This window comes from Nicotiana tabacum, chromosome 21, assembly GCF_000715075.1.
Source record: "Nicotiana tabacum cultivar K326 chromosome 21, ASM71507v2, whole genome shotgun sequence".
Classification (NCBI taxonomy): Eukaryota; Viridiplantae; Streptophyta; class Magnoliopsida; order Solanales; family Solanaceae; genus Nicotiana; species Nicotiana tabacum.
In genome coordinates this window covers 59,138,840-59,155,378 of record NC_134100.1, presented here as the reverse complement: position 1 = coordinate 59,155,378, position 16,539 = coordinate 59,138,840, and the positions used below count along the sequence as shown (strand labels likewise).

General features: G+C 41.2%; 1 protein-coding gene across 1 annotated transcript; it reads right to left on the bottom strand.

The window, feature by feature from the left end:
• Positions 1-1,713: 1,713 nt before the first annotated feature.
• LOC107793811 (polygalacturonase-like) lies at positions 1,714-16,265 on the bottom strand. The gene is made up of 4 exons (XM_075242349.1): positions 15,748-16,265; positions 14,703-14,992; positions 2,772-2,997; positions 1,714-2,161 (listed from the first exon to the last, which is right to left on the bottom strand). Exons 1-4 carry the CDS (start codon positions 16,180-16,182, stop codon positions 1,934-1,936), a joined length of 1,179 nt encoding a protein of 392 aa, XP_075098450.1. The 5' UTR covers positions 16,183-16,265; the 3' UTR covers positions 1,714-1,933.
• Positions 16,266-16,539: the final 274 nt, after the last annotated feature.

Below are 16,539 nucleotides of genomic sequence, written 5' to 3'. Positions count from 1 at the left end.
CAGTAATGTTCATTATCTTTATTTCTCTCAAACCTCCCATAGATGTGAGTTGTAATATTTATTCAATCATGCATAAGCACATTCTCTTCAAAGAATGGAGTATAATCATCTCGATGTACTTTATTATTTTTTCATACCAATTTGATAGTAAACATTGCATTCACCTTTTGAAGAATTATTTTAAGAACCCTTATTGTTCTTCCTTTTGTACTTAACATAATGATGACTATTATTATTATTTTATCATTTGCCACACCAATGTTCATTCGTCAACCATTTGTCTTCATTTAGACTTATTATGCACTACTAACATATTCTCTTCAGGGAATGGAGCATATCCAGTGGGACGAGCTTTTTATCTAAAGTATATTATTTTGCATTAGTCATCATTATATCATCAATATGGTGCATTGGGACTAGAACCCAATGTCTTACCCTTATAAAAGTATGGCATACCATAATATGCTGAGACTCAAACCCAATATTTTATTATCATGATGTATCAGGACTCAAAATCCAATATCTTAACCTCATGATGTGTTGTGACTTAAAACCCACCATCTTATCCTCATCCTTTGGCATAATAGGCTATAGTGCATCACCCTTGAGCCTTTAATCACGAGGAGTATTAGATAACACTGCAGCGAAGGTCACAACTAATATGAATAACAGCGTAAATTACTTGCGTTTAATCTACAACACTGTCAATTTTTTTTCTTTTTTATGAAAATCAAATTTCTAATTCTAATGACCCACGTCACTGTATATTTTCCATCAATCGCCAAAAAGTGACTGCCCACAGACACGTATAATACAAAAGCAAATCAAAAGATTGGATATGGTTCTTCTTGATTCAACAAGCTCATTTTCCTGCACAAATAATATTGTATTTTGTGTAATATGAATAATACCAAATCTTAAATCCCAAATATTAAAATTAGAATTTATAGGAAGGATGAAAAAAAACACTCTCTCGACAATTGAAGCAAATTGATTCACATATGAAATACTCGAGCTTCCACTGGCAACCTAATTGATTCTAGGCAGTGGCGAAACCAGAAAATTCAACAAGGGTGTTCAAACCTCTGTCAGTGGGCTATGTAAGGATGTTCAAGGTCTATTTTTAATCAATAATAAATAATATTTTACCTTATACGTAGTATAATTTTTCGGCGAAGGGTGGTCAGTTGACCACCCTCGGTGGAAGGTAGCTTCACCCATGATTCTAGGTAGTCAACATTTTTGTAGTTCAACAATGGACTTGGTTATCTTCGTACTTTAAGATATTAATTGAAATAAAAAAAAATTAGAGTTTCGTGCTGATAACGTGTTAATAAACTTAGCTCAAAATAACAATATAAAACAAGAAAAAATAAGAGATATAGAGAGAAAGAGAGGAGAGATTCTTATTTCTTCCATGTATTCAAGTGTATACAATGCGATCACCAAACCCTCTATTTATAGGATGATATTTAGGTAATACAAAAGGATGTCATAAATATGGTATTAACTATTAAGATCATGAGGGAAGATCATGGAGAATGTTATGGAGGTGTGGGAGTTACAACCATAATGATAAGAAGTAGTGGGAAATTAATGGAGAAGAGTAGCGGGAGTAACTTATTTAAAAGTTATAAACATCCACTACATAATATAATATTTTATAACAGCTAAATTGTTTTAACAACATGTATATTTGTATTTTATCTTCTTATCATTCTCTTGTTCAACACAATAACACATATATAGATACAATGGAGATTCTTTCGCTTCCCCAAAACTAATTTTTCTAGAGGCCCCTAGGATACTATAGATAAAATAATAACTTGACTAAATCCTTTAAAGACAATCCAGATACTTTTAATTAATACAAGGTACAACATGTTAATTTTAACTATTACGAATCATTTTCTGCTTTTTTTTCTTCATTCTTTCAGAAGCAACCCTTGGGAATGACTGTGCCGCTATGTCTTCCCCTTGCATTTCTACAGTACAATATTGCTGGTCTTCTTAGGCGATCAATGTGAGTAAGCTTTATGTCTTGCAGTTTGATTCCGGTGCATGGATTTGTGTAACTGCAATCAAATTTCATGGCTACTTGTGTGGACGATGTTCCTTTCACATTCTTGTATGTTACTTGACTCACCTTTACTCCTGAATTCTATATTCATGTCACAGAAAACAGTAAGTTTATTTATATATAAATGACAGTTGTAATGTTAGTTATTCTTTTATGGTGCTTTATATTTAGATAAATTAGAATGATGTCATTATCAATTTATGTAATATAAATTTGGACAATTTGCACTTTTAGTCCCTCAAATATAAACAAATTCTGATTTTAATCCTTGTGAAATTTTGTTAAGCATATTTAACCTTCAATTAACTGAAATATGTAATTTGATTTTTGGTTGTGAACAATTACAAATTTAAGGAATTATTAACTGTTAAAACTATTTTAACTACCCATTAATTATGTTAAATGTGTATTCTTACTCCATATTTCAGCTCTAAAAATAATTTTAATACGACAAATTTTAAAGGATCAAAGCACAATCTTAATCCGATCAAGGTTAAATATTCTTAGTGAAGAATCACAAGGTCTAAAATCAAAATTTACCAATAACTGGGGAATGAAAGGTGCAATTATCCTTATAATTAAATTTTACATATACCGTGTTAGCGTTATTACACTTGGTCTTTGTATTGTGGTCAAAAGAAAAGTAGACGAAATAAGTTGAAATTTTGTTGGAGATAAATTTATGATATACCTGATGAGGGCAACTATTATCAGGGCAATAGTTTTGGTCAATGATTATGGGGTACCCAACATTCCTCATTATAAGATTTCTGAACATGAGATTTTTAGCATAGGTACCACTTGGTCTTGCCCATGACTTTACTCTAACACCATTCTGTGTCTTTGTGAAAACCGAATTGGTTACTGTTATATTCACAACTCCAGCTTCATTATTACTGCTTCCCAAACTTCCGATGCTGCAAGAGTAAAACAAACTATCAAGATGAACGTCATATTTGAGCCACAAGTTAAATTATTAATCATATAAAGAAATCAATTTTTTTCAGGTTGTACACGGTCGAAATGGATTTGGCATGTCCGGTACGGTTCGAAGGGTGATGTATCAAAGTAAGATCCCGAAGTGGGGAGGGCACGAACTAATCTAGAGCTTGGGAAGGCCGGTCCGTGTTGAGATCGATATCATAATCAAACTCGAACAAGAATCGAACCATGGCGCGGGTAGATCTATCGTGCAGATAATCCAAAAACCAACCTACATCGACCAGGAATCCGTTCGAGGGCTCGAACCGGGATCGAGCTCGAGTCAAGATCACAAGTTCGAGCTGAAATCAAGCTCGAACCAAAATCGAGGGTTCTAAGCAAGATCAGGCTCGCAGGCAAAAGCCGTTATAATCCCACGAGAGAGAATCTTGGCAGAAACTATGGAAAAGCTGATTTATCATGAGTTTCCCACTGAATGTTTATTTTATTATGCTTGGAGCCAAACCCCTTCACTATAAAAGGACTAGTTTTATCATTTTTGTGAGGCATCTATTAGAGGACGGAGACTATCAAAAATTGTATTATCCCCTCTACAAGCGAGAGTGATCTTTCTAGTTTCTTAGATTGATTCTATTTTTGTTAAAATATAAATTTCACTGTTCATAATTGATTGACCTAAGTCACGTTTTCTCCAATTTATATTCATACTTTTATTTATCCTAGCATTCTGTATTAAGTTGTACCACGTATCTTCGGAACTGCGCCTAAATTCAACTCTATCCCCTTTTTTCGAGTAAACAGTTTGGCGCTCACCGTGGGGCCGAGGATAATAGTGGTCACTTATTTCCGAAAACAACCTTCAATTCAGGTTCGGCTATGAATAGCCACCGACCAAATGGCTTCGCCGACCGATTACGAAGCTGGCCTTCAAGATGAAACCAACAACTTGGCACTACCCGAGATTCGAGCCGGAATACCACTAGATGTCAATTCATAAATTGCTTTGGAAGCGAACCAGCGTTTCGAACCGGAAAGAAGAATTCAGGGCGGTGCTCGATCCGTAGCCCAAGACACCCAAAACCCGTAGGAGATCGGGGCCAGCTTACGCATGATCTTCGAGATGTTACAAGCCCAACAATTAGCAATAGCTCAGCTACAGAGCCAAACTCGCGCACAAAGCAGGTCGGTTTCCAACCCACTTCGAGAGGTCACCCCCAGAACAGAGCCTGCCATAGTAAAATCTAACGAGCAGGAATCGGGGACTAATCCCGGAATTACTAAACTGCTCGAGGAACTCACGAAATGAGTCGAAGCTAACGACAAGAGGGTAGAGACGTATAATGCCAGGGTCGATCAAATTCCGGGAGCTCCGCCAATGATAAAAGGGCTTGATTCAAAACAATTCATACAAAAGCCTTTTCTATCGAGTGCGGCACCGAAGCCAATCCCCAAAAAGTTTCGTATGCCCGAAATTCCTAAATACAACGGTACGACCGATCCTAACGAACATGTCACCTCTTACACGTGTGCCATAAAAGGCAACGATTTGGAAGATGACGAGATTGAATCCTTGCTATTGAAAAAGTTCGGGGAGACCCTCTCGAAAGGAGCTATGATTTGGTACCACAATTTACCACCAAATTCCATCAATTCTTTTGCCATGTTGGCAGATTCGTTCGTAAAAGTACATGCTGGTGCCATAAAGGTCGCAACGAGAAAATCAGACCTCTTCAAAGTAAAGCAAAGGCAGGGAGAAATGCTGAGAGAATTCGTATCCCAATTTCAAATGGAACGTATGGAATTACCCCCAGTCACCGACGACTGGGCCATACAAGCTTTCACCCAAGGATTGAACGAGCTAAGTTCGACAGAATCACATCGGCTGAAGCAAAATTTGATCGAGTACCCGGCGGTAACTTGGGCAGATGTACATAACCGATATCAATCAAAAATTAGGGTCGAGGACGATCAGTCGGGGACCCCGTACGGACCTGTTCATCAGAACAGGACAATTATTAATCAAAAGCAGATCGACAGAGAACAAAGGTCAAACAGAGACCGATATCGACCATACATCACCGATCGAGTAAATAATGGTTCAACACGCAATGTAGTTCGGAACAGTCAAAGAATTGATCGGGGACAAAATTCTCGGGGGTTTATGAGTAAGAGCGGCTTCGACAAAATATGCTGAGCCTATAGAAGCACCTCGATTATCAGAGTATAACTTCAGCGTTGGCGCATCCGCTCTCGTATCGTCCATCAGACGTATCGAAGACACTAAATGGCCCCAACCAATGCAAACCAATCCTTCCCGGAGAAATCCCAATCAAACGTGCGAATACCATGGAACCCATGGCCACAGAACGGAAGATTGCAAGCAGCTAAGAGAGGAAATAGCTCGCCTATTTAACAAAGGGCACCTTCGGGAGTTTCTGAGTGATAGAGCAAAGAGCCATTTTAGAAGTAGGGATGTCAGCAAGCAGAACTAGCAAGAAGAACCACAACACATTATCCACATGATCATCGGTGGCACCGATACCCCCCGGGAACCGATGCTTAAGCGCACTAAAACATCGATGGTGAGGGAAAAGCGATCTCGGACTCAAGAGTACGCACCCATGGGGACTTTGTCCTTTGGTGATAAAGATGCAGAAGGGGTCATCCAACCTCACAACGACGTACTGGTAATATCCGTACTCGTAAATAAAATTAAGATTAAGCGTGTGTTGATCGATCCAGGTAGCTCGGCTAACATCATCTGATTGAAGGTAATAGAGCAGCTCGGCCTGCAGGATCGAATAGTGCCTGCAACTCTGGTCCTAAACGGGTTCAATATGGCATGAAAAACCACCAAATGGGAGATAGCCTTGCCAATAAATGTGGCCGGAACTGTCCAGGAAATAAAGTTTCACATGATCGAAGGCGATATGAGGTATAACGCCCTTTTCGAAAGGCCATGGATCCACAACATGAGAGTCGTGCCTTCGACCCTGCACCAGATCCTTAAATTTCCGGCATCGGGAGATGTCAAAACGGTATACGCGAAGCAGCCAGCCGCAAAAGAAATGTTCGCCGTCGATGAAGCCAAACCAATGTCCTCACTTTTGCCGATAAAGGGCCCGGGCCCGGAAGGAGAATAGGACACCAAATAGCAATCACAGACAGTGACTCCAACCCAGCCTGACAACCAGAAAGTCGAAGAGAATGAAGACCAAAGGGTCCCTCGATCTTTCGTAACTCCTGATGACTCTGATGCCACAAAATCAACGATCGAGAAGCTAGAACAAGTCGTATTAATCGAGCGCCGGCCCGAGCAAAAGGTATACTTGGGAACGGGGCTGAGCCCTGAACTCAGGAAGAAACTCGTTCAATTTCTTATCAATAACATCGATTGTTTTGCCTGGTCCCATTTAGATATAACAGGGATCCCGCCGGACATAACGACGTATCAGCTAAGTTTGGACCACAGGTTCAGGCCGGTGAAGCAAAAAAGAAGACCCCAGTCCGATAGAAAGAACGCCTTCATAAAGGACGAGGTAACCAAACTTCTCAAAATAGGGTCCATTCGGGAGGTAAAATACCCCGAATGGTTAGCCAACGTAGTCGTAGTCCCTAAAAAGGGGACAAACTTAGGATGTGCGTGGACTATAAGGATTTGAACAAAGCATGCCCCAAAGATTCTTTTCCATTGCCCAACATCGATCGCATGATCGATGCCACGGCCGGCCACGAGATCCTCACTTTTCTCGATGCCTATTCCGGGTATAATCAAATACAGATGAACCCGGAGGACCAGGAGAAAACCTCGTTTGTCACCAAATATGGGACATATTGTTATAATGTGATGCCTTTCGGGCTAAAAAACACAGGGGCCACTTACCAACGCCTAGTGAATAAAATGTTAGAAGAACAAATAGGAAAATCAATGGAGGTTTATATTGATGACATATTAGTCAAATCCCTGCGCGCAGAGGACCATTTAATTCATTTGCAGGAAACGTTCGAGATTCTGAGGAAATACAAAATGAAGCTCAACCCCGAAAAATGTGCCTTCGGTGTCGGTTCGGGCAAGTTCCTCGGCTTCATGGTATCACATCGGGGAATAGAGATTAACCCCGATAAAATCAAGGCTGTTGAAGACATCACCGTCGTAGACAGCGTAAAGGCCGTGCAAAGACTAACGGGTCGGATCGCCGCCCTAAGCCGATTCATATCGAGGTCATCCGATCGAAGTCATAAATTTTTTTCTGTACTCAAAAAGAAGAATGATTTTTCATGGACCCCAGAGTGCCAACAAGTATTAGAAGGACTAAAACGATATCTGTCAAGTGCACCACTGCTTCACACTCCAAAAACCGATGAGAAACTTTGTTTGTACCTAGCAGTGTCGGAAGTCGCCATAAGCAGTGTCCTGGTTCGAGAAGAGCAAGGTACGCAATTCCCAGTTTATTATACAAGTCGAACCTTAGGAGAGGCGGAAACTAGATATCCGCTCCTAGAAAATTTGGCGCTTGCACTAATAAGCGCCTCAAGGAAGTTAAGGCCGTATTTCCAATGTCATCCCATATGCGTATTGTCTACTTACTCGCTTCGTAATATTTTGCACAAACCCGAGTTATCAGGCCGGCTGGCCAAATGGGCCGTCGAACTCAGTGGGTACGATATCGAATATCGACCCCATACGGCCATCAAGTCTCAAGTCCTAGCAGACTTCGTGGCCGATTTCACACCAGCCCTCTTACCCGAAGCCGAAAAAGAACTGTTGAAATCAGGTACATCATCAAGGGTATGTGTCCTTTTTACGGATGAGGCTTCAAACGTAAAAGGGTCCGGGCTGGGCATAGTTTTGAAACCACCCATGGGTGGCATTATTAGATAATCTATTAAAACTATCAGATTGACTAACAACGAGGCCGAGTACGAAGCCGTGATTGCAGGTCTCGAGCTGGCTAGAAATTTGGGAGCAGAAACCATTGAAGCCAACTGCGATTCCTTGCTGGTGATGAGTCAAGTAAACAAAACTTTCGAAGTTAGAGAAGGTAGAATGCAGAGATATTTAGATAAATTGCTTATCACTTTGTGCCATTTCAAACAATGGACTTTACGGCATGTACCACAGGAACAGAATAATGAGGCCGACGCACTGGCGAATTTAGGGTCATCGGTCGAGGTAGATGATATGGGCTCGGGAAATGTGGTTCAACTTTTGAGATCGGTAGTCGAAGAAGGACACGCCGAAATAAATTCTACAAGCTTAACTTGGGATTGGAGAAACAAGTATATCGAATATTTGAAAAATGGAAAACTCCCATTGGACCCTAAAGAGTCCAGAACCCTACGGACCAAGGCTGCTCGATTCACTCTGGCTTCAGATGGAACACTGTACCGAAGAACGTTCGACGGACCATTGGCGGTATGCTTGGGTCCGGGGGATGTCGATTATGTCCTACGGGAAGTGCATGAGGGTACTTGCGGGAATCACTCTGGAGCCGACACATTAGTCCAAAAAATAATCAGAGCAGGGTATTATTGGATCGATATGGGCAAAGATACGAAGGAATTTGTTCGTAAATATGATAAATGTCAAAGGTTTGCGCCAATGATCCACCAGCCCGGAGAACAAATCCACTCGGTCCTATCCCCGCGGCCTTTCATGAAATGGGGAATGGATATCGTCGGCCCTCTGCCATCGACCCCAGGTAAAGCTAAATTCATTTTATTTATGACTGACTATTTTTCTAAATGGGTTGAAGCGCAAGCGTTCGAGAAAATAAGAGAGAAAGAAGTCATAGACTTTATTTGGGATCATATCATATGCCGGTTCGGGATACCCGCCGAAATAGTATGTGACAATGGAAAGCAATTCATTAGCGGCAAAGTAACAAGATTCCTCGAAGACCACAAGATAAAAAGGATACTGTCGATGCCGTACCACCCCAGTGGGAACGGGCAGGCCGAATCAACGAATAAAACTGTCATTCAAAACTTAAAGAAGAGGTTGAACGATGCTAAATGGAGATGGCAAGAAATCCTGCCCGAAGTCCTTTGGGCATATCGGACAACATCAAAATCCAGTACGGGCAACCCCGTTCTCCTTAGTATATGGATCCGAAGCATTAATACCAGTCGAGGTTGGTGAACTCAGTGCCAGATTTTGATTCTCGAAAGAAGAATCAAATAACGAGGCTATGAACACAAGCCTCGAACTATCGGACGAAAGGCGAGAAACTGCCCTCGTCCGAATGGCCGCCCAAAAGCAACGAATCAAAAGGTATTATAACCGAAGAACCAAGCTCCGCCATTTCAAGCCTGGGGACTTAGTGTTAAGAAAAATTACCATTAATACCCGGAATCCGAATGAAGGGAAGCTAGGACCGAATTGGGAAGGACCATATCAGGTACTCGAGGACATCGGAAAGGGATCATACAGGATCGGCGTTATAGACGGCAAACAGTTATCAAGCAATTGGAATGTATCACATCTGAAACGGTACTACTGTTAAGGTACAACCTTTCCATATTCGTTTACATCTCGAAACTGACCCCTGCAGAAGTCCGAACAGGGGACGGATCTCTCATCAGAAAGCACGCGTTGCACTCTTTTTTCCTTAAGACCGATTTTTATCCCAAATGGGTTTTTCGGCAAGGTTTTTAATGAGGCAACCACTGGTCGTGCAGCACTTATGATAATATCCGAGGCCCCGTAAGAGAGTTACTTCACAGCGACATGGTCCCGATAGGAAAACTGTAAAGAGCCAAATTATCGAAGCGAGCCATGCTCGTATAAGTTGGCTCGAACCCAGGCGTGTAATAATATGTGAAGAATTAAGATATAATGCGACCATTAAGCCTACGGGCTATATATTTTTTATCTCAAGTTCGAGCAAAACCTGTTTCGACCAAATAAGCCTACGGGCTATTTCTCATTTTGAGTTCGAGCAAACACTCACTCAACCAAATAAGCCTACGGGCTATTTCTCATTTTGAGTTCGAGCAAACACTCACTCAACCTAATAGCCTACGGGCTGCATTAATTCGAGTTCGAATCATTCACTCGATCAAGCCTACGGGCTATTTTTTAATTCGAGTTTGAGCAAACACTCACTCGATCAAATAGCCTACGGGCTGCATTAATTCGAGTTCGAATCATTCACTCGATCAAGCCTATGGGCTATTTTTTACCTCGAGTTCGAGCAAAAACTCACTCGACCAAATAGCCTACGGGCTGCATTAATTCGAGTTCGAATCATTCACTCGATCAAGCCTACGGGCTATTCTTTAATTCTAGTTCGAGCAAACACTCACTCGACCAAATAGCCTACGGGCTACATTAATTCGAGTTCAAATCGTTCACTCGATCAAGCCTACGGGCTATTTTTTATCTCGAGTTCGAGCAAAAACTCACTCGACCAAATAGCCTATGGGCTGCATTAATTCGAGTTCGAATAATTCACTCGACCAAGCCTACGGGCTACATTAATTCGAGCACAAGCAAACACTCGCTCGACCATCACGCCCACGGGCTATATTCTCTTCAAAATCGAATCGTTGATAATTAAATCGAGCACAAGCAGACACTCGCTCGGTTGAAGAGACTGCGAGGTTCGAGTTTGATTAATTGGTTTAAAATATTATGGAAATATTCATGAGGCAAATCACAGCAACCCAGGAAACAGAATCAAAAGCAAGTCGGCAAGAAAAGAGGCCTATACACAAAATTTATTTAAATGGGAGCGGTCTTTTCTTTATCAGATTCCCTCCCCGGTTCTCAGATCCACTTTTGCGCCCGTCGTCGTCATCATCATCATCGGAAACCAGAGCTTCGGCATCAGCCTCGAGTTTTTTTGCCCTTTTTATCTCTTCCGTGAGATCGAAGCCTCGAGCATGAATCTCCTCGAGGGTTTCTCTCCTGGATCGGTACTTAGCAAGTTCGGCTGCCTCTCTTGCCTGAACTTGGGCAGCTTCAGCATCAGCCCGATAGACGGCCATGAACGCATCCGCATAAGTCTTTGCCTTTTCAGTATCGGATTCGGCCTTGGCGAGTACTGAGGCCAACCGAGCCTCAAGCTCCTTGATTTTCTTTGCTTGAACTAGGTTTTTCTCCTTCACTTTCTGAAGTTGGGTTTCATACGACGATAACTGGGCTCGAGCGGTCTCTTTTTCTGCAGCAAAGCGGTCCATACCTTCTTTCCACCGCAAGGATTCCATCCTTATCACATCGACCTCCTCACGCAGCCTCCCTATCATCTCGATTTTTTGCTGCAGCTGTGAGATCAAAATGTTAGATACCGTTCCGGTATCAAACCCATAGGTTTTCAAAAGCATCATTACCTGCTCAGACAAATCATTCTGGTCTCGATAAGCCTTGGACAGCTCGGCCCGGAGATCTTTTATTTCCTCTTCTCTCTGTCCTAAGGAAAGTTTGAGAGAGTTCGTCTCATCGATAGCGCATTTCAGGTCGGTCGCGTATCGATGCAGCTCATTTTGGGAACGAGAACATTGTTCTCGATGGACTGCCGCAGCCTATGAAGAAATAAGGAGCAAAGTTAACGAGAGACGAGCATAAAGGCAATACCAACAAAAAGGTTTTCAAAAGACTCACTTGGTCCAAAGCCTGCCGCAAACCGTGAAAAAGATCCGATTCATCACCGGCAACGTCCTCGATACCAGTAAACAGGTCACACAACGGATCCTCTTCATCGTGAGGCCTATCTAGATTAAGGGCCCCCAGAGCTTGAGCTTCCCGAATAACCCCTGCGGAAAAAGTGGGAAAGAGAGGCGAGTCCTCGATCGCTGCTGCCTCAAGTGAATCGCTAGGAGCATTCCCCTCGGCTCGGAGGGGTTCGAAGGGCTCCCTGATTGTAACCCCTGCGGGTTGATTCCGATGAGAGGTGTCTTCGATATCCGATAGTTCGGGGACTCTGCCGGAACCACTCTCCGGTATATTTTCAGTTCGAGATGGAGCCCCATAGGGCATCATCGATCCAGCTGGCATTGAAGCATCGGTGGCTCTCTTCGTCCGGACAGCCAGCATGGACTCATTATTTTCTTCTTCTTCTTCTTCTTCTTCTTCTTCTTCTTCATCCCTTAGGCGCAACACGGATTCTACGGTCAAAGGAATGACATTCTTGTTTGGTTTACGAGCCGTCATCTTCTTCGGTTTTGGATATTCGGACAACGAAGCTCTCTTCTTTTTATTTTCCTTCACAGGCTTTGGAACGAAGGTCGAGACATCCTCCTCATTAGACAGAGGTCTCAAGACCGCATCCTTACCCAAACCTGCATATGGGAAACCTTATCAAAAATATATCGAGAAGTGCCTCGTCAGATTCCGAGAAATGAGCTTACCGTGGTTTTTGGCCTCCCACCGACCCTTAGACAAATCACGCCATGAGCGCTCGACATATGTGGAAGTCGAAACAAGAGCCCGTACCCAATTCTTGAGGTCGAGAACCGCTCCGGGCATCCAGGGAACCGCTACATCACGAAAAGGGGAGTGTCGATAAGAGAACAAATGAAAGAACAAAATAGAAACAACAGCAAAATCACACTTACGTTTCAAATTCCACTCCTCGGGAAAGGGCATCTTTTCGGTCGGGACCAGGTCCGAAGTCCTTACTCGAATGAACCTGCTCATCCAACCCCGGTCCCTGTCCTCGTCAATACTCAAGAACAAAGCTTTGGTAGCCCGACGCTGGAGTTTTATTAACCCTCCCCGAAAAAGTCGGGGACGGTATAGCCGAATAAGATGATCAAAGGTGAACGACATCCCCTCGATTTTGCTCACAAAATATCGGATCAGAATAACGATCCGCCACAAAGAAGGATGGACCTGGCCTAAGGTTACCTGATACTGTCGACAGAAGTCGATAACGACGGAATCGAGGGGACCCAAAGTGAAAGGGTAAGTATATACGTTCAAAAACCCTTTCACGTGAGAAGTAATGTCTTCATCAGGGGTAGGTATTATCACTTCTTTTTCACCCCAATTGTAGTCCTTCTTTAACAGATCGAGGTGCTTCTCAGTAATCGAACACATGTACCTCGATACCGGCTCACACCGGCCAGGGACCGATGAACCTTTATCAACTTTAAAATCTGAAGTAAGGACGCACGCCCCAGGGACACACTCCTCTGGCCGCGGTTCCACCGGTGTCTCATCGGCGACACACTGTGAAGATGAAGCTTTCTCTTTCTGAGGAACTGTTTACGATGTTTTCGCCATTTTTTGAATTCAAAAATAAGGAGCAGAAGGAGGTGATAGAGATTTGGTAGAATTGAGGGATCCTTTCGGAAAGAAATCACAGCTTTTTTGCAAGAAGAGATTGAGAAATTTTAGAAGATTGAAGATGTAAAATTGGTAAAAGATAAAGGTGAGAGTGATTTATAGGTTCAAAGCGACGGCGGTTCATGTGCGTCATGGTCGAACCTGATGGAATCAACAAAATATAATCCAATCGAGCGGTTAAAAATCATATCGTTTCTCGCCATATTTATTTCTGAGAAACGAGGGGACTATCTGTGTACGGTCGAAATGAATTTGGCATGCCCGGTACGGTTCGAAGGGTGATATATCAAAGTAAGATCCCGAAAGGGGGGTGACACGAACTAATCTAGAGCCTGGGAAGGCCGGTCCGTGTTGAGATCGATATCATAATCAAACTCGAACAAGAATCGAACCATGGCGCGGGTAGATCTATCATGCAGATAATCCAAAAACCAACCTACATCGACCAGTAATCCGTTCGAGGGCTCGAACCGGGATCGAGCTCGAGTCAAGATCACAAGTTTGAGCCGAAATCAAGCTCGAACCAAAATCGAGGGTTCTAAGCAAGATCAGGCTCGCAGACAAAAGCCGTTGTAATCCCACTAGAGGGAATCTTGGCAGAAATTATGAAAAAGCTGATTTATCATGGGTTTCCCACTGAATGTTTATTTTATTATGCTTGGAGCCAAACCCCTTCACTATAAAAGGACTTATTTTATCATTTTTGTGAGGCATCTATTAGAGGACGGAGACTATCAAAAATTGTATTATCCCCTCTACAAGCAAGAGTGATCTTTCTAGTTTCTTAGATTGATTCTATTTTTGTTAAATCCTAAATTTTACTGTTCATAACTGATTGGCCTAGATTACATTTTTCTCCAATCTATATTCATACTTTTATTTATCCTAGCATTCTGTATTAAGTTGTACCACGTATCTTCGGAACTGCGCATAAATTCAACTATATCCCCTTTTTTCGGGTAAACACAGGTATATAAATAAAGTAGCCATTTGACTTACTAAAAAATGGGTAGATGAATTGTTTTCTCAACGTTTCAATTTAAGTTGATTTGACAATTTAACTTTTTACTCTTTTATTAGAAAACGTATAAAAAATTTACTTTTCTTCCTTAATTTGTCAAAGTTAATTTTTCTTTTCCCTAATCTCTTCATATTTCAGAAACCCCTACCTTTTATTTGTCTTTCTCTTTGATATTCTTATTCAGCTTCTTTTTGCGATCCAAAATTTCATTAGTTCAAGTGTTTAACAATCTTTTAAAAGTTTAGGCCTCACATTACATTTTGACTTTAGGCCAAACATGTGCAGAGAGTAGGAAAATGGGATGAAGTATGTTGAGCATAAAGAAAAAATGAACAGTAATATGAAAGTAATCATTTAATTAATATGACCTGATGCCGTGTCCAGGGCCACATCCAATTTCTTCGATCCACAAGTTGATGGAGCCAGGGCCAATGGAAATACAGTCATCTCCAGTTTTGATTGTGCTGCCTTTAATCGTAACTCCTCTTGAATTCTCTATATGAATTCCATCAGTGTTTGGGCTTCTACTTGGAGCTCTTATTTTCAAATTCTCAACTCTAACACGGCTGCTATAATCAATACCCACATGCTTTGTTTGACTATTCACTGATGTTAATCCACTTACCAGTACATCATCGCACCAAAAGAATGATATTGACTGCATGCATTAATTAATTCAATCATAGAGTTTATAACATATTGAATAGTAATGTGAAAGTTGTTATCATATTGCATTTTTTATAACATGATAGAAGAAATTTTATCCGTTACGGTCTCTACTTTGCATGCATTGATGATAATTTCAAATTCAGATGCATAAATTAAACTATGTTTCCGGGAGTAAAGAGTCCCATCTTTTATAAGGGTCAAAATTATCAACCATACTCCGAATTACACGTGTTCACAAGAAAAATATTCTTTTAAATTCTCTTGTTACTCAAAAACCTATAACTTGTAATCAGTATACTCATATTTATGCTACAAAATGCACATTCAACATTAATCCATGCAATGATCATATGAGGTTAAAAGTAGAGATTTACGTTTTTTATTTCATTTTACGGCTATACTAAAATTAGACAAGAGCCTTTAAATAATAAGTTAATTAGTACTCCTTCCGTTCCCTTTTAATTGTCAAGTATTCTAAAAATAAATTTTTATTTTTACTTGTCACTTTTGGCATATAAAGAAAAAAATAATTTATTTTTCCTGTTTTGCCTTTAACATTAATTACTCATTCTAAATTATTTTTTAAATTCATTAAGACTATACACCAATTAATACGGGTATCATGGTAAATTATGCACTTTATTTATTGTTTCTTTAGGGGCGTACAAAATTCAAAGTGGATAAGTAAAAGTAAACGAAACGAGTAATATTTATATTTACGTGTTTCAAGAAACATAAACGTACCTTTGCTCCCTGGGGGCAGGAACGGCCAGCTTTACGACACGACCAAAAAGCACTTCCTTGGGCGTCAATGGATCCACCATAAACAGAAAGCCTACTAACTTTATAAAACAAAATCCAGAAGCCAGAATGGCCAATGGCGTTATAATCTGCCGGAGCAACAAGAGTTCCATCTACTCGGAACTCAATTCTGCTCCGGCAAGGGCCGGTGAAGGTCACTGTTCTTATCAAAAATGTTCCACGAGGAACATAAACATTAGCTGGGCTAATGGAGCTGCATGCGGCCGACCAGGCACGAAGAAACGCTGTGGTCGAGTCCGTTCCCCCGTCGCCCCTAGCTCCATAACTCACCACATTGTAGGCTAAGCAAGAAGGCAGAAATAAGGATATGAAAGAAAAGAAGACTAGGGCCAAAAGAAATGTTCTAAAGTTGGCCATATTGTTTTGAGCAACGTGATGAGCTTAAGGTTGTATGAACTTGCAAATTAATGAGCATATTTATACTTGGGTAATTTGCTTGATTTGAATCTAATGCAGACATATAAAGTGACTTAAATGTCAAACCCACGTCGCGTACTCAGATATGTAGAGTAGTGTGATGGAGATGAATTCTTGGGAGATGTGTAAGCAATTAATGTGAGAATTTTTTTCATCTAAATTTAGAGAGTTGGAGAAGGAAAGTCACAGATTAAGAATAGATATATTAAGACACATGAAGAGGGCAAGAATTGCATTGGTTGAGTACAACATCAACATGTGAGTTGCTAGATTCTAATTAAAACGGTGCAGAAACTA